This window comes from Uloborus diversus, chromosome 4, assembly GCF_026930045.1.
Source record: "Uloborus diversus isolate 005 chromosome 4, Udiv.v.3.1, whole genome shotgun sequence".
NCBI lineage: Eukaryota > Metazoa > Arthropoda > Arachnida > Araneae > Uloboridae > Uloborus > Uloborus diversus.
Window position 1 is genome coordinate 170,894,961 of NC_072734.1, and position 26,715 is coordinate 170,921,675.

General features: G+C 33.9%; 3 protein-coding genes across 4 annotated transcripts in view; 1 reads left to right on the plus strand and 2 right to left on the minus strand.

Annotated features, from left to right (window-relative positions):
* Positions 1–2,500: 2,500 nt before the first annotated feature.
* On the minus strand, positions 2,501–10,340 carry LOC129220996 (acyl-CoA-binding domain-containing protein 5-like). The gene is made up of 4 exons (XM_054855432.1): positions 10,212–10,340; positions 6,562–6,682; positions 2,757–2,829; positions 2,501–2,611 (listed from the first exon to the last, which is right to left on the minus strand). The coding sequence occupies exons 1-4, from the start codon at positions 10,270–10,272 to the stop codon at positions 2,501–2,503; spliced, it is 366 nt and encodes a 121-aa protein (XP_054711407.1). The 5' UTR covers positions 10,273–10,340.
* A 285-nt stretch (positions 10,341–10,625) lies between these two features.
* Positions 10,626–12,849, plus strand: LOC129220394 (nucleolar complex protein 3 homolog). Its single transcript, XM_054854808.1, has one exon. The coding sequence runs from the start codon at positions 10,688–10,690 to the stop codon at positions 12,833–12,835; it is 2,148 nt and encodes a 715-aa protein (XP_054710783.1). The 5' UTR covers positions 10,626–10,687; the 3' UTR covers positions 12,836–12,849.
* A 12,584-nt stretch (positions 12,850–25,433) lies between these two features.
* The window catches only part of LOC129220273 (alkylglycerol monooxygenase-like), a 50,753-nt gene continuing 49,471 nt past the window's right edge, over positions 25,434–26,715 (minus strand). For both annotated transcript variants that reach the window (XM_054854656.1, XM_054854657.1), the window contains exon 12: positions 25,434–25,714. In XM_054854656.1, the coding sequence (XP_054710631.1) occupies positions 25,504–25,714 (211 nt within the window). In that variant the 3' untranslated portion in view covers positions 25,434–25,503. The remainder of the gene's footprint in view (positions 25,715–26,715) is intronic.

Consider the following 26,715-nt stretch of genomic DNA (forward strand, 5'->3'; position numbering starts at 1 on the left):
AATCTGAGGGGACATGATTGAGCTGTTAAAATTGATTTAAATAGATTAACATATATTTTCGAGCTATAGTTTTGCATAGAAAGAAGAACCAGAACTCATTACCTTGAGTTTTTAAAGCCCACACATATCTTGAAATCATGAAAAGTTACTTTTTCAACACAATTGTAGGGGTTTGGAATGGATTGCAAAACAGTAACCTTGTAATACAGTTTGAGATTCTGATGTATACAATCTCAGGGGAGGGGGGAATCCATTACACAAAACGCGGAATGAGGAAAAGTATTATGAATACATTTAGATTAAACTGCACGTTTTTTAATGTAAATATCAAATATTTTGGAAGAAAATTCGACTTACACTTTCAGCACACTTTAATGATGCTATAGCCTTTTCTGGAAACACATATTCAGCAGGTTTTGTCTTGGTGGCTAAATTCAATAAAAATAATCAATATTTATTACACACAAATCTAAGCATATTGAAATAACAGATAAAAAATTTAAGTATAAGATATGTGCAGAATGGGTAACGATTTAAAAGCATTAAAAATGAAATGAAATATCCATTACAATCATTAGGCAACTTTGATAGAACTATGAAGCTTTTTTACAGTTTCAAAAATTATATGTTTATAAAAAAAAATTAAAAATTACAAACTATATTTTTTTTATAACAGACAGTCTTCTTTATACTTTCAAATGAACATAGAAGAAAAACTAAGAAAAAGTCATCAAACTGAGTAGTTGTTTACACGAAACTTTAAATTTTATTTTCAGCAAAAAAAAAAAAAAGAAAAAAGTTTAAAACCTCAGCACCAGATGGAAAATTCCAGAAGTATTTTCAAAATTTCTTTAAATTTTGCTGTGATGGCAGCATTAGGAAACATATAATGAAATATTTTACCAATGCTTGTTGTCTTTGTACGTGCCATGATTTTTGAGTCTTTAATGTCCACAAAAGTCTAATTCATTGTTTTTAGCCACATGAGATTCAAGAGGCCGCTATTCGAAGCTACAGGTTTGGCAAATATTGGCACTGATTGCTGTGGTCAAATATTTAATAACTTAAATTATACTATTAAAAAAAATAAACTGACAAAGTAAAATAATAAAATAAGCAGATATAAGGTAGAATATGCTAAAAATGCTTACAATTTTTTAAAAAATTGAAACATTTTTAAGGTGCAAAAGGAATAAAATCTCAAACACTGCATGAAGTTTTCAGTGAAGAATGAGCTTGATGTTGGCAAGTTTCTGAAAATGAAATTAAAAAAAGTAATAAAAAATTATTAATAGTGGAAATTCAGTAAAGTGGAAGTCTTGAACAAGTCAACTGTCTTCCATGCACTAAATTTGAGGTCGGTTTTGCAAACAAAAAAACTCCTCCCCCCCTTCAAAAGAATCAGATTTTTTTTTTGGAGGGGGTACTCTGCAAAAAATGAGTTAATTTTTTTACAAGTTCATTTAATGTACCTGTACCTTTTTTAAAATAAACCACAAAAAATTCATGGATTAAAGATACATTTCAGCATTTTTCAAGGTTTTCAAACACTTGAAAATGAAACTTTAATTTCAAGCAGTTTTTGAGGTTTTTTAAAAGGATACAAACCAGGGTTCATTGATTTAAATCAGCTTGATTTAAACTGTGATTAAAATCATGATTTAAATCAAGCGATTTTTTTAAACAAAATCATTAATTAAAATCAGTTGATTTTACTTTTATAAATTATTTTACATTTTTAGAATGCATTGCCCTAAATTTAACTACACTGCATTATACTATCTTAATTTCAACAGGCAAAACTACTTATATCCCTCTTTCTGTGTGTAACATATTTTCACTCTATTGCTTTTACTCCAAAATTAAAGTTTAGAACAAAATAAAAATTTGGAGTTTTTCTTATACATCATGACTAACATAGTGCAGAAAAGTAATCGTTCAACAGATTATTTTACACTAAATACGTACATGATAATGGAAACCTCATCCTTAAGCAAAGCATAAAACAAAATCACATCTTATCTAAGCATTGTAAGGTATTTATATATATTAAAATATTATTGAATAGTTTTAAAACTTATCTTGATTTTAAAAGTAAATTGAATTAATTCAACTATTGTATCAAATATATTATGTTTATAAATGTAAAGTAATTATTATCTACAAATTTTTGAACATTTAAAAAAAATATTTTAAAAAATCTAATTTAAATAAAAAAAATCCAACTTTTTTGATTTAAAAAAAATAAATAAAAAAAATCACTAACCCTGGTACAAACCAGGTAACAGCAACAGATAGTGTACAGTTAAAAGCCAAAATTTTATCTATTTTGCAATTTTCACTTTGAAATTGCAGTTCCACTTATGCTCTACTTTTATACCATTTTATTTTAAAAGAGATTTCTAACCTTTTGAAACATTTAAATATTCTTTTAGGAATATTTCACACTAAAGAGGTTATTTATGATTAAAGTTCCAGTAGCTCATGATAAGATATAAAACTAACTTTTTTCTCCTTGATCTATTTCATCAGCAGTTACAACTTCATAAAATGGTCCGATTAATGACATAAATTTAGAAACTTTCTCATTGTATGACATGGTTTCGATCACCTAAAAAGAGAGAGAGATTTATTAACACAAATATCTAGTTGATGCTTTAAATATAACAAAGCATAAAAAATTATGCATTTTTCGCTAACAGAAAGCATTATATATCAAATTTAGATGATAAAAAATTAATTTATGGAATAATCACCTTTTTCAGCTCATCAATGTATTTGTCCATGGCAGTTTCCTTAGACATAGCACCTAAAGCATTCCAAGCATTCCTAAAGAAACAAAAAGTTATAATGTGTTTTAAAAAGCAGCAAACTTAAATGCTTGTTAAAACACAGCAACTTTCAATTCAAAGATATACAAACAGTTGAGATCGGGTTGTGGGTGCTTGGAGCAGCTAAATCGTAGAGGCTGTAAGGAGTAAGGGGGTAGATAGCTTTAAGAGGTCCATTCATCCTCATTGGGGACTAAAAAACTGACTAGAACCAGCCTAGCTGTACTTAAAACCTGTTGGTGGTGGTTACATTTGTATTTGTATCAAAGAAGTAAGTGATTACTAGAGATGGTACAAAACGCAATTTGGCCAAAGTGTCGAATAAAGAAACTTTGGCTGCTCTGTGTGTATAGTTTTAGCATTTAAATGCACAATAAACGCATAAACAACATCATGTAATTCTCCTTATACTTTACTACTCTTAGTTTTTTCAACAGTTTCAGCTTACTGTGATTTTTTATTTAAATTAATATGAATCACCAGTTAAACAACTTGCTTTATCGGATGCATTGCAAAGGGAAATCTTGCGTGTTGCAGTGGATACCTGCACATGTAGGCATCGAGGGGAATGAGTGTGGGGACGCTCTGTCCAAAGAGGCACGTGGTCTTGACCAACCTCTCCCCACCATCACACTTGCAGATGCGAACGCAGTGGCCAGATGCAGATTTCTAAACCAGCCCTTAAAGAAACCTTTGATAACCGACTTCGACTTTCCTAGAGACACCACGACTACACTCGCCCGGCTCAGAACAAAGCATTACAACGGAATTAAAATACTTCCTGACGGGACAAGAACTTATCCTTACTGCAAGAACTGCCTAGAGACCCAACTCACACCAGGACACGTCTTTTAATGCCCAAGCATTATTGCAGCGATCTTGGGCTTTCTACCAGACAGAGATCTGTTGCAGGAGGCCCTCTACAGTCCTGAGCCACCGAAGCTGGCGACTGCGGTCCTTCGGACCTTCAACAATATGTAGCACAATCTCTGGACACATCATCATCATGAATCACCAGTTAGGATTTGCTTTGCACTGGTAGTACCAGAAAAGCACATTGTTTCTAATTTTTCATTAGAATAAATGTTAAAAAGCATCATTTGGAACATTTAAGGCTTGCTCTACAATTAAGTTAATGTTTATAATAACCAACTGATATGTGTGATCAAATATTAAATCACAGAATTATCCAATATTAAAGTACCTACTATTTAGATTATGTCTTAATATTAATCTAACTATCCTAACATTCTTAATGCAAAATGTTCCAATTTCTTACTAGTCTATCATATAGTATTTATTTTTTGTGAAGGATTTAACAATCTCACAAGTTAAAATATGTTGACAGATTAATGCATCTATTTAGAAAACTGAAATATTGTTCCTATAACTATTAAGTAAAATATAATTTTAAAACAAATTACTTAAGGATGCAGTCGCATGTCCATCCTTGTATGCATAAATAACATCACTATTGTTTTAGTTTCAAAGCTAGAAGTATTTGAAGAATGTTAATTGCAGTATATTAATATAGTTGCATTTTAAAATTTTAAAGTTTTTTAATAAAATTATAAATTAAATATCACGTAAAGTAACTTATAATAGAATACATTGCTAATAATAAATGTTTTATTGACTGTTGAATGAATTCTGGCTTCAAGGGTTCAATACACACAAATTTTGAAATTAATTAATTTGTTATGATTTATCATAAGGTACAATTTTGAATTTAAAACACAATGTCAAATTGTAAAAAAAAAAAACTTGCAACATTAATTGTTTCACGCCGAATCGCAGCTTATGGTTCGGCCAGGTCGAAGCTTTGTCCCATCTCTAGTAATTGCTTAAACTTTTATTGATACAGACAAAAACTGTAATTAGTTGATTACAATCTCAACAATAAACAACAAAAACCAAGAAAGTAAAAAAAAAAAAAGTAAAAAAAAAGAGAGAGAGAGAAATCAGATGTGTTGAACTACAAGAGAGATAATTGCAGTAAAACCTTGTTTATCTAGGTTAACTGGGCCAAAGGCAATCCAGATAATCCAAGCAATATTAATAATACTGCCATGGGCAGGTAAAAGGGCAGTATCTGCCGAAATGAGTTTTTGAGATGTTTGAAGAAACATGTTTTTGATTCCATACTAACAATAGGGAAACATTGGAATTGTACGTTTTTTCATGTTTTTCTCAGAGGAAACCAAATAAGCTAAAATAAGAAATAACAACATCAAAAAGCACAAATTGCAGATTACTGCAGACACGTGTTTAGGCATTACAAGGAAAGTCTTTTTTCATTGCAAAAGAAATGAGCTTATGTCAGACGTCTTTTCATTCATAAGCTCATTTCTCTTGCATTGAAAAAAGCGTTCCATGTCATGCCGAAACACGTGTCTGCAGTAATCTGCAATTTGTGCTTTTTGACCTTGTTATTTCTTATTTTTTTAGCATAAAGGCATTCATTGAACAAATAAACTAACTTGTACAATAAAAGTAACGTAAAATAGGTGAAAAAAACGCAACAAAAAATTTGCAATTACTGCCCTTTACCTGCCCATGGCCGAACAAGCAAAACGAGTCCATAAATAAGCACACTTGTGGTTCAATACATGGCCTTAACCAAAAAATAATTTCAGGGAGGGTTTAAAAACTTTCATGCGGAACTTTGCGCTATTTGTGCTAATGTTCAAGTCATCGGGTTTTCTATTATAAAAGCGTTTTATGCAATTAATATACATATGAAAAACATTTGAGTTTTGGAACAGTATTTTTTGGAAATTTTAAAAAAGAAACATTTAAATCTCAAAAAGAACTTTTTTTTTGGGGGGGGGGGGGGTTGAACCCTAAGAACGCTCCATCCCTGTATACGGCCCTGGTTCAATATGGTAAAAAGAAATGCTTTGTAACAAAATGATGTTATTTGAATTGTTCACAAGATACAGTAAAAATACAACACAATAACAACAAAAAATGCCAATCTTTGCAACTTATTACTTAAAAGAGTAAAATCATCAGCAAGTGATAGCCACAGCTTTTGAATATGAACAACAGAAGCTTTTAAGTTTCAATATACAAAATATAGTTTCAGCCAGTAATTCAATAAACACAGGGTGCGGAGAAAGTTCCCACAATTTTGTTTAAAACGTTTTTTTTGGCATTAAAATCGTATGTTGGCGATTTATTTGGCACATATTGTTTATTGGCATTAAAAGTATTTGGGGTTTAATCATTTGTTCTTTGTTAGTTCATTGAGTTAGTGAGCTATGAATCGTGAAAATGTGGGTGTTACTGTTGTTGAAGTTCAGAAGAAGGGAACGAAAAAGTTAATGAAAACAGCCGATATTATTCGAACGACTGGATTCAAGAGTAAAACAGTCTATGGCGCTGTGAAACGCTACAAGGAGACTGGAGGGACTGTCAACCGTCCACAAAGTGGTCGTCCAACCACTGCAAAATGCCTGGAATGAGATAACGGTGGATGTGTGCGAGAGCATCGTCGGCAATTTCAGACTGCGGCTCCGTAAATGTATTGAAGCCCAAGGAGCCAATTTTGAACAATTATTATAATTTTTTTGTTTAATGTTATTATTATTATTTCAATAAAGAGTTTTTATTGATTTAACTTGTTAATTTGTTGAATTATGTGTTAGTTACAGCCTATTGAAATGCCTAATAAAATTGTGGGAACTTTCTCCGCACCCTGTAAAAATGAAAATTCAAAGTACTTTACCATTTATTTCTGGCTGACATGTCCCAAATTGATGGCTTTGAAGTTTTACATGGGCCATCAATTGCTTGCTTCTGAAATGCGTACAACTTTAATATTAAGTCCTCAGATGGTTGAAAAGTACCTAGTTAAATAATTATGTTTATAATTTTAATGAAAAAAATTACACCACCAATAGAACACAGAAAACAAACAGGTTGATGAATAATTTAAATTCAAAGCTTATTTTTCTTTCTTTCATGCAAAACCAACAAACATTAAAAAAAAAGAACTTAAGTTGCTGAAACAAAAGTATTCAGAAACCATGCGTTTAAATATTCGACATTCATGTAAAGCTAATTTGTTTTTAATATTTATTCAATTGTAGTCTCCAAAATTTCGTGACTGCCTTTATTAATTATCATTTTTTTTAAAGATGGCTTGCGTTTCTAAGCAAAAAGAAACATTTTATTAAAAGAAAAACGATCAAATTTGGGGATTAAGTAGGGACACATTGAGAAGACAGAAGGGCTTTCAGAAGAAAATTAAGAATAAAGCTCAATATGAAATAATTAGGGATGCACCGGATAGTGATTTAGCCGGATATCGGATATCCGATGCCCCCTTACCTGCCGGATTCGGATATCCGGGCCGGATATCCAGCATTTCGATTGCATTGCTTGTTCGCATATTTTTCTACAACGCCGTTTCAAAACAATAAATCAAACTTGTTCCACATATCATTTCTTTAAAAAACTGTTAAGTACATTCAAATGTACTTTTTTAGAGCCTTTTTTTTTGTTTTATTTCGACAGATTTTTTCCGAAAGAGACAAACTTTCGGCAAAAAAAAAATTCTGTATGTAATGTACACATGGTTTAAACTTTTAATTATTCATAGTTGAAATCGTAAAGGTCCTATAATGAGTCGTATTTGTTATTAGATTTGCATGACGTGTAGAAATTTTTTTAAACTTCATCATAAAGTAATAGATTTTCTTGTTTCCAATTTAGAAATAACAAAAAATAAAACTTTGCTTTGAAATCATTTTTATTACAGATAATACACGCGTAAAATTTTTCTAACATACAAGTTAAAAAAGAAAATATTAAAACAGGACCAGTTTGACTCAAAAAATAAATAAATAAACTTAATTAATCAACTTAAAATTTTACTTTAATTCCAGAAATAAAGGTACATTTTCTCTAAAGATGCAAATTAGCATCTTAAATACAGGGGTGCCCCCCCCCTAAGAGCAAGGGCCCAACCCCTAAAAACCATAAATACCCCCGCCCCCCCCCAAATAGAAAGCCCAATAGATAGAGGTTTTTTTTTGTTTTTTTTTTTTGTGGATGGTTTTTTTCCAGGTAGATTTCAACTCATTTTTACGGAAGTGGAATAATTTAAAAAAGGGGGAGAAAACTTTTACGGATAACTAAAAATGGAAAAAATAAAAACGCAACGCAAAATTTTGGATATAAATGAAAGGATTGTAGCATGTGTAGAAATATACAAGCAAATATAATTTCGAAAATAGTTCGTTTGTTGCGCGCGCTGGGTGCAAGCATCGACTACGTCATTGGTCACTACATATTGGTTTCTTGATGGTTCTTCATCCTTTTAGTATCACTGAAAACGGAAGTTTCCACACCGTACTACTCTAAACATTGCTTTGTTTCAGTGCAACTATTCCGCATTTTTCATTAGTTTCTTTCATTCTTCGTTTTAATGTTCATGAGATATAATGGTACCAAAGCGTGCATTATTAAATTATTAATACACTGTAACTATATTATTGTTTTATTTACATGTCTCTCTCCCATTGACCATTAATTTTGTACATTGTAACACAGTTTTATGTTGAATAATACAGCTTTTTTTATGCAAGAAACGGTAATATATAGTTAAGAAATGGTTCAAAATAGTGTGAGAGGTGTTTACAAATGCCTAAAATTTTTTAGTGTGTTTCTAAAAATCCGAATTCATACATTTTCTACTACGCTAAATTTCAACTTACGCGAGAGGAGTAGTGGAATGCATTCCTCCCGCAAGTCGGAACTTACTGTATTTTAATTTTCAACACGGCCGCTCCTCCGACTTCAAGCGCTTTGACATGAACCATTTCAAGGTCGACTTTTCACTTCAGCGTGTTAAAGCAGAGAGAGTGAGAGAGGGAGGGAGAAATTATTGGCAACATACCGTCAGCAGATTCGCGAAGGAGAGGGGGGGGGGGGGGACGACGCGGGGGAATGCCAGAAGCTAGGTTTGAAGAGGAATGGTCGTTTTTGAAGCCAGTGGCGGATCTAGCCGATCATTTTGGGAGGGGCCATCCAAAATTTTTGAACAAACTCTCGAGAAACTTTATTAAAATGAATGATTCTAAAGGGAGATTGAGTGTGTGTGTTTGGAATCCACCCTTCCTAGAAATATTTTACCTTAGAGGCTCTAAAAATCTGATTTTAAGCTATTTTTACACGTATTAATAAAGCGATGAGGATTCGTGAGTTCTCCCAACGAAACATTTCGAAATTAAAGCCATAAATACGCAAATTTAGGCTCTCTTTGGTCTCGAGAGCAATAGGTGACTCTGAGGACAACAGCATTTAGAGAACGTCCAAGTGTCTAAAGTTGGAGTCAAGATATGATGCAAACGAATGAGAAAAATTTTAGGAATAATAGGAGAGATAGTATAGGGTAGGATTTTTCGAGGGACAGAGATATAATTTCTCTCCCAATTAAGGCCGAAATTTCTTTTAACGTAAAAAACATGTGTTACATTTTGCTATTTTTTCATAATATTTTCGTTTTTTTCTCCTTAAAAAAAAAAAATCCTACAATCACAAGGCTTTGGGAGGGGCCATGGCCCCCCTCTAGATCCGCAATTGTTTGAAGCAGCAATTAAGAGAAAGCATCATCGAAAAATTTATGAAACAGTGAAAGCTTTAACTGGAATTTTTGCAAAAGTAAATTGAAAATTAAACCCTCATTTCGTACCGGATAACCCCACATCAACCCCGGATATCTCTCACATGTTTACCGGTTAACTGCCCGGATATCCTGCAAAAAACTGTCGGATATCCGGATCTGGAGTGGCTTGCTGGATCGGATACCTCATAGTTCCGGATAGTTAAAAAATCAGCCGGATACCGGATAGTTACCGGATATCCGGTGCATCCCTAGAAATAATGAAAGCTTTTTATTTAAAATTGAATACTTTAAAGGGTCTTTTTACAACAGGTTCCCCAAATGATACGTAATTGAAGCAGTTTGAAGGACCCGAGAGAATTTTATGTTAAGACTCTCCCAAAATAGAATGTTTAGTATATTTTTGGTATTAATAACTTGATTAATGAAAAACTGTCCTTGTCAATAGAACAATAAGAATCGGCAGAAACCTTCTTAGACACTTTTTATCAACAATTTCGATCCCCCCAACCCCTTTGACGCAAACACACTGTACCTCGCCCTGTCTTCCTCCTTTTTACATGTTACGCTGTTTTTTTGGCTGCATTTGAAAGAATACGCCAGCGCGACCCGGTTACCGTAATTCTACCTATAAATTTATTGATAGAGAAAAGTGAAACAAGATGTCAATGAACGACACTAAATGAAACTAACGGTGTAAACTCGCAGGTTTTCAAGCCGAACTTCTGAAAAAGAAATGCGAAACTTACCATTGCGAGGCAAACTATTAATGATTTCAACAGCAGCCATGAATTTATCACGGGTTGTCATTTTTTGAAACCGCTATTACCACTTAATGCTTATATTTGTAACCAGTTCGAAAAACTCATCGCCACTCGCAACGTTCAAGAAAAAAATAGTACTAAAATATAAACAAAGTAGCCAGTTGCGGATAAGATCTATATGTGGCCCTAACAAAAATACAAATATCAAGACAACTAAATCCAAACAAGTTATTTGAAAAAATGAATATATTTTCAAATAAAATGCTTCTTTTAAGGTTGAAATTAACTTTTTTAAAATTTTTTTAAAGAATTAAACATTTTGGATGTGCAAAAATCAGCTGACCATGCACCTCAACTTTCGTAAAACGTGTTTCGTGTTTGTTGTGGTTTTGCGAATTTCTTGACTGCTTTGTAAATAATTAAATTTAAAATTGGTATAAAAACTTGACAACTAAGTTAAAATGGGAACTAAAGTAGCTGCTTCTAAAAAGAATAACAAAAAACTTAATAAGAAAAAGAAAGGTAAAGTTATGAAAACCGAACGTAAAAAAATATCGAGTGCCTCTCAATCTAATGAAGAAAATCAAAATGTTTCGGCAGGCGAAGATGCGGAAAGTGATGCTAGTTCCGTTGAAATGAGTGATTGTGAAGAATATGAAAAGAACCCAAGGCTTTTGAAAACAATCAAATTGCGGAATTTGTTACCTGTCAAAAGTAAGAAAGGATTACTTTACAGATCTGAAGTCGTTAAAGACCAGCAATTCGATGCTGAATCCTCGATTCAAGATGTCAATGCTGAAAATTCTACCAGTGTGCGTCAACAGTCTTTAGTCCAACGTTTTGTCACTCAACGCAAAAAGTTAGATGCTTTGAAGCAAAAGATAGCATTGCTGTGCACATCCATTATTGAAGATCCTCAGAGCAATATCATCGCACTTAAAGAACTCATAACATCGCTGCAAAATCCTACTACTGATATGATTGTCAGTGAGAAAAGAATTTTATGTTTTTCTCTGGTGAATGTTTTTGTTGATATACTCCCAGGATACAAAATAAGACCTCCCGGTGAGTCTGATAATAAAGTTCAGTTGAAGAAAGAAACAAAGAAATTGGTCGCTTTCGAAACTAATCTCCTAAAATATTATAAAAAATACCTCGATCATCTGAATGATTTAATCAGAGACATGAAATTGAAAACAAATTTAGAAGGTGCTTCTCAAGTGAAGATAAAAGCAGTGAAAGAAATAGGATTTGTAGCTGTGAAATGCATGTGCGAATTGCTATATTCTAATTTCAATTTTAATTTCTTTAAGAATATTTGTAATAAGCTTGTGCCTCTAGTTCTTGAAGATGACGATGAACTAGTCAATATGGTATGCTTGTCGTTTGAAAAAATGTTCAAAGCTGATACTCGTGGCGAAGCGGCGTTCGAATTGGTGAACCAAATCGTGCATTTCATCAAGGCGAGAAAATTTGTTGTACCGCCAGCTTTGTTACGATCATTTCAGAGCTTAAATCTGAGAGAAGCGAGAGTAAATGTGGAGAAAGTGGACATGACGAAAGGCCGCCAGGAATGGCGCATGATGTCCCGAACAGAACGGCGCAACAAGAAAAAATTAAAAGATTTAGAAGCTGAATTGAAAGAAGCTGAAGCTCACGAAAGTGTTGAAAATGTCAAAAAATATCACACTCAAACCCTTAATAAAGTATTTTGGGTATTTTTTCATATTTTGAAAGATGCTGATAAGATAACGCTTATTGCACCAGCTTTGGAGGGTTTATCAAGGTTTGCATATTTGATTAACTTGGAGTTCTTTGATGATCTTAACACCGTTTTGTGCAGTTTAATGGAAAGTGGAAAGCTTAGTGATATTGACAAGCTTCATAGCGTCTATACACTGTTTACTATTTTGGCTGGTCAAGCAGAATCACTTCATATAGATCCACATAAAATTTACTGTCATATGTATCAAGGGTTATTAAATCTTAATCATTATACCAATGTTGCACATTATGACTTGGTTCTTAAATGTTTAGAATTCAACATCTTGAGAAAGCGGAAGAAAATATCATCAAGTAGAGTGTTGGCTTTTACGAAAAGAATTTCAACTGTTAGTTTGCATACACCATTCCATGCTTCTTTAGGTCTTCTGAGTGCAGTGCGGAACATTCTGTTGAATGTTAAAAGCAGTGATATTCTTTTAGATTCGGAAAGTTTATTCGGGAACGGTATATATCTGCCCGAGATGGAAGACCCAGAACATTGTAATGCCACGTCCACAAGATTGTGGGAATTTCATATCTTGAAGAAACATTTCAATCCTGTGGTTAGGTTGTATTCACAGTATCTGTTGCATGGTTGTCCCACTCAGGGCAGACTTGCTCTTCCAGAAAAACTTCTGAAAGCAACTCCAGAGGAAACGCTAAACATGTTTGCCGATATTGTTGAAAAAAATAAATTTGACTTTTTGGAAGATGCTGACGAACCTCCGAAGAAAAAATTCAAATTTGATGATTTGGGTAGTTTTTCTTATGAACAGAATATAAGCTTAGACATTTCTAAAAAAGAGGTTAAAAATGTAAATTTTAGGCATTGTTTGTCTGTTTGAAATATCTGAAATTAAATGCTGTTGAGAGCTCAGAAAAGAGTGGACTGTATTATGAAAATTTTGATTATTTTATTGATGCCAAGGTGGGCATTGAATTGATAAGGTTCTTTACATAGGCCAAGGGGCTGTTACATATATGTGCAGGGCACAGCTGAAATAGTTCTTCACATAGGCCAAGGGGCCGTTACATATATGTGCAGGGCACAGCTGAGGATTACTTCCTCACTCGTTGAGCATCCAATTGCTTCTGCTAGCTTACTCTTACTTGCCGTAGGTGGCGCTGCTGTAGGGCGTGACAGGGCACACCGAACATTCCGCCCGGCGTTGAAATGTTGATTTCAACAAATTATTATAACAAATAATCAAATATAAATAGTAAAAAAAAAAGTTATATAAAATGACTAAAGAAATACAGAACATTCACATACAATTCAAAATTACACACAATATAAAATTCTACAGGTAAATCTTTATACATTCTCAATAGGCAAAACTGCAATTTTTGTAATTGGTCTTTTGTATATACCATTTTTAGTCTGAACTGTAACAACTCTTACATGGTTGTCTTTTCCGTAGAATATCTCACTAATTCTTCCCAATAACCATTTACAGGTAGGAAGGTTTTCTTCCTTTACAACTACCATATCTTCAATTTTTACATTTTGTTTAGCAAACAACCATTTATTTCTCTGGATTAATGTGCTCAAATAGTTATTTGACCAATTCTTCCAGATATTTTGAACCATTTTAGTTGTTTTCTGCCATAAATTAAGTCTATTATTATTTAACCCAGTTAAGTTAGGTTCAGCGATAGTATTAATTGGTCTACCTATGAGAAAATGTCCAGGAGTTAGAACATCTAAATCATCAATATTTGACGTTAAAGGAGTTAGAGGGCGTGAGTTCAAAATTCCCTCTACTTGAATAACAATTGTTAAAAACTCTTCATAGGTTAATATTGTATCTCCTACAGTTCGTTTGAAATAATACTTGAAAGACTTGACTCCTGCTTCTGCAAGACCATTAAAATTTGGTGCTCTTGGAGGTATAAATTTCCATTTTATATTTTCCTTAGTTAAAAAATTGTACAGAGAATCATTTTGTTTATTGAAAAGATCCCTCAATTTTTTAATTTCTGAATTTGTACCCTCGAAATTCTTTGCATTGTCACTAAATATTTTTTCTGGTTTACCTCGTCGGGCAAAAAACCGCTTTAAACAAGCAATACATGCTTCGGCAGTTAAGTCATTTACGATCTCTAAGTGGATTGCCTTTGTTGCCATGCAAACAAAAATACAAACGTATATCTTGTGATAGTTACCTTTCCGTTGACCCTTATACTTAATCAGAAATGGACCACAATAATCAATAGCACAAGAATTAAACGTAAAATTAACATTAATCCTTTCTGAAGGTAATTCTCCCATTATTTGTTGAGAAGGGATAGGTTTTGCCTTAGTACAAATAACACATTTGATGAACAATCTGTCTAGCAATGTTCCTGCCATTAAGTGGCCAATACAATTGCCTAACCGAATTTAACAAAGCTTGTGGGCCATTGTGAAAGTTTTTATTATGAAAATAAAGAAAAATAAGTTTGGTTATCTTATGCTCAGACGCAATATAATGGGATGCCTTTGATTATAGCTTAAATTTGCATTGTTTATCCTACCACTTACTCTAATCAAACCATTTTTATCAAGAAATGGATCAAAATATTTTAACTTACTCCTTGAAGAGAGTGGCAAACCTTTTTTCAAAGCCAAAATTTCTTCAAAAAAGTACTTACTTTGTACAAGTTGAAGAAGAAAAATTTTAGATTTTTCCATTTCATCCGAACTGATGGGGCCTGTTAGTTTACTACCTGGTTTTCTACAGTTATTGTGAAACCTAAAAAGTAAACTAATCACACGAATTAATTTCAAGAAACTCTTAGTAATACTAAAGAGGTCCTCAAAAAATAAGTTGTCATGTACAGTCAACAGGGAAGTGGTATTTTGTTTCAGTTCTTTCGCAAAATGTTCTTCACTGTAATTAGATTCTGGGTTTGAGTTGAAGGTCCAGTTGTCATCTGCAAAGAACTCAGGGCCATCCCACCAAAGCTTGTTCGTAGAGAGCGAAATGGCGTCTTGTCCCCGGGACAATGGGTCTGATGGGTTACACTCGGAAATCACGTGTTTCCAGTCAAAATTTTTAGAAAGTTCCTGAATCAATGATACTCGATTGCTGACGAATGTCTTGAGAAGGTGTGGTGAGGTGGAGATCCAGGCGAGAGCAATAGTCGAATCTGACCACAATGTCACCTTATCTGTTTTAAGCTTGAGAGCGGTCATCACTCTGTGAACCAGTTGGCATAGCAGGAGGCACGTTGACAGCTCCAATCTGGGAATACTGACCGTCTTTAATGGTGAAACTCGGCTTTTGCTACAGATAAGTTTGCAGCTATGAGTGTCCGAGTTAGAGGATTTGAGGTATACTGACGCTCCAAACGCCTTTTCGCTGGCATCAGCGAAACCGTGGATTGAGATGGAGGTCGGATCTTGTACAAGGATGCATCTAGGAAAATTAAATGTTTCTATAATTGGAAGAGACCTTAGAAACTTGTCCCATTCCAGTAAAAAGTCATCTGGAACTTGTTCATTCCAGTCGCATTTTAGCAACCAAAGCTGTTGCATTAATATTTTGGCTTGACATATTACCGGACCGATTAGTCCTAGCGGGTCGAATAAGCGAGCAATTTGGCTGAGCACTTCTCGCTTTGTATAAGTAGAGCTTAAGTTCACAGTAACCTTAAAGTTAAAGGTGTCTGAGTTACTATTCCATAGCAGTCCTAGTGTTTTCACTGGTGAATCTAAATCTTTTTCCTTGAAAGAGAAATCTGGACAGTCTAATGACCTTACATCTGCATTAGAACGCCATTTGTGTAGACACATTTGACCTGCCTGAAGTAGTTCAGATAATTGTCTAGTTAATTCCTTGAAGTTCGTCAGATTGGACGATCCAGAGAGACAATCATCCATGTAAAAATCGTTGAGGACGATTTCCGAGGCTAATGGGAAGCTTTTTTCTTCATCCCTTGCAAGTTGTTGCAGCGTTCTTGTAGCAAGATATGGGCTGCTTGCACATCCGTATGTGACAGTTTTTAAGCGAAAAATTTTGTCCGGTTCCTCCTTTCCTTCTCTCCACAGGATTTTTTGGAAATTAGTGTGAGAAGGATCTACTTCGATTTGGCGAAACATTTTATTGATATCAACAGTAAACGCCCAAATATGTTTTCTAAAACGCGTTGTTATAGCAAAGAGATCATCTTGGATCATTCCTCCCTTTAATAACAAATCATTTAGTGACTTCCCGTTAGTTGTTTTGCAACTCCAGTCAAAAACAACTCTTAATTTTGATGACGTGCTGGACGGTCGGAGCACACCATGATGGGGAAAGAAAAAACCCTCTTCAGGATTTTTATCTTCAACTATTTCCTCCATATGGCCTAAATTTTCATATTCTTGAAGAAAACCTACATACAATTCTTTTAATTTTGGGTCGCGATCTAATTTTTTCCACAACTGAGTTAATCTCTTTGAAGCGATTTGCTGAGAATCCCCCAATCCCTCATCATTTGATATTTGAGGTTTAAAAGGCAAATAAACAACGTATCTACCATCATTCTTCCGATAATGAGTATTTAAAAAATGTTCATTGCAATAACGCAATTCTTCACTAACTATTGGTTTGGTTTGATCAACCTGCTCAATTTCCCAAAAAGAGGTTAATACTTTGTCCAAACGTTCAGATTCTAAAAGTAGAAAACATGAATTAGATGATGGTTTATCGGATTTTGATGGGGGTACAGTACCTGATACGATATGACCAAATACAGTTTCAACTAAATATAACTGTGAGTTATCAATTTTAATTTTATTTTTGCCTAAAAGATAAAAAAACAGGGAGGCTCCCAGTATTACATCTACCTTTTTTGGAATATTCCATGCCTTGTCCGCTAGTTTCACATTTGACGGAAAATTATAATTGGAAATATTTATATGACATGAAGGGAAGACAGCAATTTTTGGAACAACTAACATATCCAGATGGTATAATTTAGATTTAGTTTCGTTAGATAACTCAGTTGAGATAAATGATTTTGAATTACAAATGGAATCACTGATTCCTGCAATGGGAACGTGGGTTTTTTGCTTCTTTAATCCTAAAGAATTTGCGGCATTCGTGGTGATTAAATTAACACTTGAGCAGCAATCTAAGGAAGCCACAAATGAACTGAATGATCCACTGCTATTTTTCAAATAAATCACAGCTGTGTTCAAAATAACGCAAGGATTTTTCTGATTCTCATGCGCTAGTAAGGAGGTTGAAGTAGAAGGGAAGGAAGGGAGGGGTGGACTTGATATATCGCCTACTTGAGAAGACGTATTGGCGTCTTCTTTTTTTTCTTGCTCGATGCAATGAATCAGACTATGATGAGCCTTATTGCAAATGAAGCATTTGCTCTTCGAAAGGCAAGGATTTGGAAGATGGTTATTCAAACAAATTCTACAAAAGTTATACTTATTTACTAGGCCTATTCTTTTGTTTAAATTCATTTGTTTAAATTTCTCACACCGGTATAAGGGGTGCGTTTCATTGCAATTGAAAATCACACATTGCTTAGTTTTATTATTATTTTTCAGAAGAAGAGAGTGGTTTTCACTATTTGGATGGGTTCCAAGTTTCATATTAACTTGGAACTTCTTTTTCTGCGTTTGAGAAGTAGACGCTTGAATTATTCTCGAACGCTCTTCTAAAAAGCTTAAGAAATCGTTCAGTTTCGGAATGACATTTTTGTTTAGTTTCATTTCGAAACTCTTTCTGACATCTGGATCTAATTTTTGAAACAAGATGTACAGAATTAATGTGTCTGACAGTTCATTAGATTTCAATCCAAGTAAATCTAATGCGCGGATTTGACATTTTGTATCATCTATCAGTTGCATTAACTGATTGGGAGAGTCTTGAATCTTAGACATAGTTAATATTTTAAGCACATAATGTTCTATTACTGCGCGTTTATTTTCATATCTGTCTTCTAAAGATGACCAAAGAGAGTCATATGTATCTTGAGACGATTCAAGTCTTTTAGCTTCTCCCTTTAAGCAACCTTTTAAATAGCATAATTGTTGCGTGGGGTTTAGTTCAGGATTATTCCCGATTATTGACATGAATTGAACTTTAAAGTTCTGGAAATCTTCATACCTTCCCGAAAATGAGGGTAAGGGTAAGTCGGGAATTTTAAATTTGTTTACATTTTTAACAGTTTCTTCGTTAGCAGAATTGCTGCTTAATTTCGAGAGGAAAATATTTATTTTTACCTCTGCTTGATCCAGTTCGTCTTGAAGCTCCATTGTCAGGGATAGAGCGTCCTTTAGATCGATTTCATCCGGGAGTCTTGTATAGGACAAGAGCATCTCTTCAAGTGCTGATTTCAGTTCGAGAACAGCTTTCATTTTACTTTTTAGTAGAATTTCTGTTTCTGTCACATCTTCAATATCCAGGGTAAATAAAGATGCGAACTTACACAATTTCTCTACTTTGACTTTTAGCGCTCCGCGTTGACGGTTTAATCCAACAAGTGATGTCATTTTACTGGAGCTCCGGCTCGACGGACCAACTGTTGAGAGCTCAGAAAAGAGTGGACTGTATTATGAAAATTTTAATTATTTTATTGATGCCAAGGTGGGCATTGAATTGATAAGGTTCTTTACATAGGCCAAGGAGCCGTTACATATATGTGCAGGGCACAGCTGAAATAGTTCTTCACATAGGCCAAGGGGCCGTTACATATATGTGCAGGGCACAGCTGAGGATTACTTCCTCACTCGTTGAGCATCCAATTGCTTCTGCTAGCTTACTCTTACTTGCCGTAGGTGGCGCTGCTGTAGGGCGTGACAGGGCACACCGAACAAATGCCAATGCTGAAAATATACTTGTGTCACTGATTAATTTGTATATTTAAGGCTTTTCTGAAGCTTCATCTGGTTCGGTATTTTCCTGCGTATAATCTGTTAAAAAAGGCAAACACCAACGCTCCGATTCACCCATAGAGACCGACTGAATGTTGTTTATTTTACATTGATTGCATGTTCCTTCTCGCTGCCTGCCTGTATGTTGGTTTTTTTACGTTGCTTAAATGTTCCTCTAGAGGGATTCAGGCAGTGGCGTAGCTAGACCCGACTTTCGGGGGGGGTTACTTCTTATATATATATATATATATATATATATATATATATATATATATATATATATATATATATATAATATATATATATATGTATATATATATATATATATATATATATATATATATATATATATATATATATATATATATAATATATATATATATATATATATATATATACATATATAATATATATATATATATATATATATATATATATATATATGTATAATCGCTTGGAATTTTTTCCTTTTCTTCTTTTTTTTTCTTTCTCTTCTCTCTTCTTTTTCTCTTTTTTTTTGAGACTAACTTTTCGGGGGGGGTTTTGTCCCCAAAACCCCCCCCTTAGCTACGCCCCTGGATTCAGGCCATGTAAAGTAATCAACATTACAGTGAATTAGGAAGCCATTTGCACAAAACAGTTGGCTCCTTTGTCTTGACTCTGTTTTTCAAGTAATTATGTAGCGCACTATAATCTTGATTTCAAGAAAACATCATTATATATAGATTATATTTCAGATTGATGTAGATTATTCTTTCAAAGTAATTACCTTTTCACGTTTTTAGTTTGCTCAAATGGTATGCTAAATTTAAACTTTTTTTTTTACATCTTATCCACGGATTATATGCACCGTGGATTACACAAAGCTTTTTTGTCTTCAGACCGATTTTAGGACCTGCGGATTATAGGCCGCCCGCAGATAAAACGCAGGAAAATACGGTACATCTCATTCACGAAGCAGTTGCTTTGATTTTTAAAGCAAATTTTTGATCTTCCTAAAAGGAAAAGTAAAACCATAATTGTTTCAGATCACCAGAAATGCTTCAACTGCTTGTTTTTCCAGCGAACACCTCTCTATTGCGGACAAAAAAAATTATCCTGTTAGTGTCCGCATTAGAGGGATTTTACTGTAATTTGTTTTAATTCCAACTTGATTAATCATACCTTTTATTTATTTATTTTTAATTTAAAAAATAATTTTTTTGTAAAATTTTTGACACAAACAAAATTGTTTATATAATGCGTAATTGAATTTCAGCAGGAATATAGTTTTAAAAACTGTTATATGGACAAGGAGGTCTAGACTACTATTCCAATAAGTTCAAAATTCATTACATGTGTGTCGGTGGTTCTTCTTAAAACGTAATTGGTACTTGGTAACTCGGCCGAGTAGTGAAAGGTCGAGTACTCGGTACTCGGCCAAAGTGCTACTCGGTACGTCTCTAACTAAAACCAGATACGTTTCTCTGACGATGACATAATCCATTATCATGTTTATTTCAATTATCATTGCAGCATTTAGACCAAAAAGCTCATTTTTTCAAAAGTGTGGCTTAGCATGTTCTTGCCCCCGAGTCCTTCAAGTAAGCTTTAAGTTACTGATGCAAGCTGTCGAATAGTTGCTTTGGTTGACTGTCTAATCTATTGTTCGTGCATGGCCAGATGCTATTTAAAGAAATGTATTCAGGTTATGTCAGTCTTAAATTTAACAATTGACATTTATTATGCTTAGTAGAAATTTTTATCGAAAATATCTACTGACTGGGTTTTACTATCCCATTTCCATACAGGTAACTGAAGTGTTTTAAAAATTTCAGGCTAGATTAAGTAGCAAAAAGCTATTACACTGAACTTTCTAAAATAGATACAAATTAAAGAAAAATTCATAAAAAAGGAAAAAAAACTTTGTTGGAAATTTTATTTCCAGATACTAGAGCAAGAAATGGCAACCAGATAATATTGTTCAGTTTTTATTCAAGCTAAAATTAATTTCGGGCAAAAATTGAGGATTAAAGTATTTCAGTAATTCAATTTTTACTTAAAAACCTTATAACTTTTTTGTAGTCATTTTTCTGTTTAGGCGGTTTGGATAGGGTTACTTTTAATAGGCTTTCTAATGGGAAAAAAAAGAAAAAAATGGACCATTTCTTGGCATAGACCTGTGTATGTCGGTTTCAGGGCATTTAATGACAGTGGCGGATACAGCCGGCGGGCAACCGGGCATTTTCCCGGTGGGCCGGTCATGCTTCGGGCCGATCAACAAACAACAAACTCTTTCGGGCCTGTCTATTAACAGCAAATTGTAAATTTTGCGCGCATATGTTTAGAATAACGCAAATTCGCAAAACACAGCCTCAGCTCCTCTTTACCTCTTTACGCATGGGCTACAGCATGCGGGTGGAGGGAGGCAGGGCCGTCACCAAAAGGAGGGGGGGGGGATTTCTGAAATGGGGGCTGCCCAGGGTCTGATTACCACACAGGTTGACTAGGCCTAGGGCTGGGGCCCCAACTTCCTAAGGGGCCCCACATTTTTGCATAGCATTGCAGCGATATGAAAAATACATCTATTTTTTTTTTAAAATACAAAATTATGACTTATTAATTGGAAAAAAAACTTCTTTGAAGGGGAATTTTTAATCATTCTGCCAGTAACGAATTTACTTAATCACGATTGTGAGGGGGCCCAAAGAGGATTCATAAATGCACATAAGTGATTTATACATAGTTGTGTGATTAGACAAAGAGGCCTCCAAAAGTGCATTCGTACTTTAAAAATGTAAATCAAACATTGCATAGTCTTCAGGGGGCCTCCAAATTAATGTGGGCCTAGGGCCACACTTTTAGTTAGTCGGGCCCAGGGGCTGCCAATATGTTTTTAGTGGTGCGATAAAAAATAAATGAATAAATAAAAAAAAAAACAGGGAAACCTTAGCTGTCGTAAAAGGTTAAAATACTTTTGGTCTCTTTGACGCTTTTATTCATAAAAGACAATCACAATTGCTATAAAATGCAACTTACAACAAGGACCGACGTGAGGTCATGTCAGCTTAGTTGGAGAATAGGGGCCCGGCTCGGAATTGAACATGCGCAGAGGGTAAAATATCCTAATGGTGAAAGGTGTAGAAGGGGGCCTGTGAAAAAATTGACCTATGTCATTTTTTTCCTGGATCCGCTTTTGCTCTCGGCGACCCTGTTTATAACAATTGGAATAAAAGTGACAAAATATTTTTCCCGTAAAATTATTTTAAAAAATGCAATCTTAAAATACCATTGAGGAGCTTGAAAGACTTACATTATTAAGATTATCAAATCAAAGGTCAAAGACCGCCGAAATGCGAGTTTCAAACATTTTTGACGAAACATAAAGTATTCTGTACTCTGTACAAACTCACGGTTTCAGTCCCCTCAGCTTAAAAAAAAAATAAGTTGATAAAAACCAATGTCGAAAGAATTCTGGTGGTCCCCAGAACCTCTCCCCCTCCTAATATCATCGAAGATAGTGTAAAATTAAAATTTTGGGGCTTCAATTTTGAATAACTTCATAAGAAAACAGCCGAATCCACTCCCGCCATAACATGAAATTCCAGCTTCGAAAATCTGCTGGAGGAAAGTACTCGAACCTCTCCCAATTTTTTAACATTCCCAAAGATGGTCTAAAACTGTGTTTTTAAATTAAATACCAAAAATTTTCTGGGAAAGTGCCCCGTCCCCTCCTCTCTTTCGGCATCATCAATGAAGAACGTTTTAAATCTCGTTTTTAGTGCTTCAATTTCGAAAATTTTCCTGGGTGAGCCTCCTGAAAACTCTTTTTTCTAACATCACTGTAGGTCAGCAAAAATTTCGTTTTTGGAACTTAACTTTCGAGTAACTGCCGGTGCCCTAGTCTTCACCAAAAAAGGCTTTTAAGATTTCAATTTCAAAATTTTCTGGTGGATGGCCTCGAAATCTCTCTTGACTTAAAATCACCAAAGATCTTCTTAAACGGCGTTTTCAGAGCTAATATATTTTTTTTAATTTCAGAGGAGAGCCGCCGGAACCGCTCTTCATGCCATATACTCGAAGATAATTTAAAATTCTGTTTTTGGATTTCCACTTCCGAAAAATTCCAGCAGGAGAAACCCTGAACCTACGCTCCCCTAACATCACCAAATATCATCTAAAATTGAGTTTTTAAGACTATAGTTTCGAAAATTTTCCGAAGGAGAGGCCCCCCTATTTCAGACTCAATGTTAATCTTCCCATTAAGTTTGTATTGCAAATACTTTAATGATTCTCAGAAGCCATAAAGCTAATTCCTCTCTCTCTCTTTGTATTGATACATGCGTTTGAAAAAAATTAAGGGGCTGCCGAACTCGTACCCGACACCTCCCACCAGGTTTCTGACCTCGCATCGAGTCTAGACGCGTCAGGGTATGGCAGTATAAAAAAGGGAATGTTTTTGACAGGGTCCAGTAATGTATGTTTGAGTCGAGGGACCCATTACGTTCTAAGACGGTCCTAGTCTTTCACCCATGAACATCGCTAGATTAGTTTCATATAACAGGGCAATTAAGTTACGTGTTATGACTGCAGAAAAGGACATGCTAGCCAAGCAGTGTTATCATTACGGAAATATTCAATCAAGTTCCGGGCATTATAAAAATACTTAAATGGACAATTACAATCACAATTTCCCCCCAAAATAAGGTTTAGCTAATAGTGTATCAATCTGTTCACCATTAAAGCGCAGAAGTGTTCCTATCTGTTAAATTTTGTTAAAATAAAACATATTTAGTTGTTAAGCATAATTTCCTCATATTTAAGTGATATCCCAATCGTTAGGTAAAATTTAATATCTATAAGAACTAAGAGGCCGCTACATCTCCTAATGCCAGGGCCGATTTTGTCAACCAATCCGCCACTGTTTAATGAGCATGTACAAGTATTATGTGAGTATGTGTCGGCTCGGGATTGGAATTTAGGAGCCCCGGATCCTCTGTTTAATATCCTGGGAGGCCATCCACGACACAAATATTTAGTTTCTTTGTTAATATTTATTCAAAAAGAAGAGTACTTGTGCCATAATCAAAATATTCTGACATTTGTCTATTTCATCCATTCTTTATTTATTTTAAATACAGGGTTCGTACACCCTTGTAAAACCTTGAAAAGTGCTTGGGGGGAAAAAACCTTTTTCAAATGCTTGAAATGTTTCTTTAGTGCTTGAATTCTTTAAAAAATCATTGGATTGTGCTTGAATTGAAAAGTTTTGTCAGTGCAATTTTTTAAACATATGTTCGATATACAGCATTGCAAATAATTGCTTTCGTGTTTGAGATTTCATTCCCTTTTGCATCTTCCTAAATATTTTGATATTTTTGACAATCTAAAGTTATTTTTACAAATGCCACCTGAGAAAAGCTTATTTTATGCTTAATTTCAGTAAATAATAAAGGATTTTTTTTTTGTTCTGTGGAACCATGGCAACATTAAACAAACTTGGACTTCACGGAAAATTGCCTCTCTTGTTTAAAATTTCAACCTCTTTGCAACTTGTGACTTTAAATATTTTGACCCATTGGATGTTATTTTCACATATGTTAGCTTAGATTAGCATATTTTATGTTTAATTTCAACAAAAAAATAAATAAATTTATTTTATGGGAAGCATGCCATTATTGAACTTGGTTCGTGAAAATTTGCTTCCCTTGTTTGAGATTTCAACCATTTTGCACCTTGTAAATATTTTTATAATTTTGGCAATTGGAAGTTATTTTGACATATTCTACATCAAATTTGCTCGTTTTATTTTTTATTTAAATAACAAAAAAAAAAATTGTTTTGTTTAATTAACAACTTATTTAATTTTGAAAACTTAATAATAATTATTATTAGTTCATTTTCAACTGATACTGTTTTTGGAAAAATATTAAATTTATACAATTGATTACTTAACATTTTAACTTAGAGTTTGTATTTTAACATTAAAGTTGAGCTATATAATTTTATAAAGTTGAATTTATAAAAGGGGAGTATTTTGGTTTCTTCCCAAAGAAGTTCAAAGTAACCATGGAGGTTTTTTTTTAGTCTAAGCTTGTTGATTCTTGAAAATATACTTTGAATATGAAAATTGCAAAACTAAGCCTCAATCTACTCCTCTTTATAACAGAGCTTTCCTGACATTTTTAGAAAAAATTTTTAACGCTGTAGATCTTTTATCTAAATGTCTCTTGTAGAAAATGCAGTTTGTTTTCCTATACTTCTTATATTTCTGCTTATTATTTATATATTTCATTTAAATGTTATGTTTCATTAATCATGTTTCATTTAAAAAATCATGTTTCATTTAAATGAAATCTTCATGCAATATTTATAGTGCAAATTTAGGGTACCTTGAAAAATATTTTTTGACCCTTGAAAAGTGCTTAAATTTATCTCTCCGAAACAGTAAGCAGCAATGTGTTTCTCATTGTAAACTTTGCCACAGATCTTAACCCTACCTCCATTTTAATTTGCTAGTCCTTATCAATCACTAGCAGTCTTTTATATTAACTTCTTTTGAAAAATGGATTCGAATTTTTTCACTAACTAAAATAGTTCTTTTATTTTGTTATACAAAAATATTTTATAGTCCAGTCAACACAAAGCTTGACATATTTTCTTTGCTTGAAAAGTTCATGAAATTTTCTTGTCATCTACATTTTCTGTTCTGTTGTGTTTCATACTCTTTGGTAACCATAGAAGAGCTGAGGGGAAGAATATTAGCCAGGCTAACATGGAAAATATTACTGTTGACTCTTTAAATGAACTGAGGAAAGGCCGAAGATAACTTTCTGCTACAATGTACGTCAGGCAGCGAATACATTCCATTTTTGGTCCATATGACCTACAAGGAATAAACACGTTGGTAAAGTTAAGCTGTCAAACTATTAGTAGTAAATCAATGAAGAAAATCAATTTGTTATACCAGTTTGATGTGTGACATTCAATTGCACAAACGCCAAGTATCGAGCTTGAAAAAAATGTTGTAATCTTTTTTGCTTTTTGTGAGCTTAAAATAAACCTTCTTTCTAAAATATTAGAACTAATCCCATGGCCAGTCAGTTTGAAATTTTCCAGATGGGGGGGGGGGGCAAAGGGTACACATTGAATGCAAATTATACCAATTGCAGCAAAACCACTTCCACTTGTGAGTAAATATATTTTCAAACTCCAAATGGGAGGCAATTGACCCCCTGACCTCCTTAAATGAGGGGCTTGACTGTTCCCCTGAAGAGAAATGAATGTTTTGAAGAAAAATGTTTTGATTTGTATCTGGAATGCACTTGTACCCAGGAGTAGATACAGACTACCATTTTACAGGAGGTCATGTGGAAGAATGATCCCTCCCCACCCCACCCACCCACCCAAGAACAAACTTACAGTTTTGGTACTAAAAATTTCTGAAACTGTTCGAATTTAATAAAAAGCAACAAATCGATCAGGAATAAGGCACTTAGTAGATCTTAAACGCTAATTTTTAATTTCATAAGAATTGAAAAGAATCAATATTTAAAATATTTACTTAAAAAAAATTAAGGTATTGGAAAAGATTACTGAAATCGTTTACATTTTATTCTTTAAGCGCTTAAACACAATGTGGATGATAATATTGTCGACTGTTTGGGGGGGGGGGGGGGGTGTCATGAACCCCATGACCCTCCCCTTGTATCTGCCACTGCTTGTATCTGGAATAATTCATTTCCATGAAGTCAAGGCAGTAAAAGTTATGTACTGCTATGATAAGATTTCCTGCAATGGCATTGAAAACATGGTCCATGACATGTAATTTAGCATAAATTAAGGCAGTGAGAAGAAAAAAAGATGTAAATGCCAAAATGAAAAAAA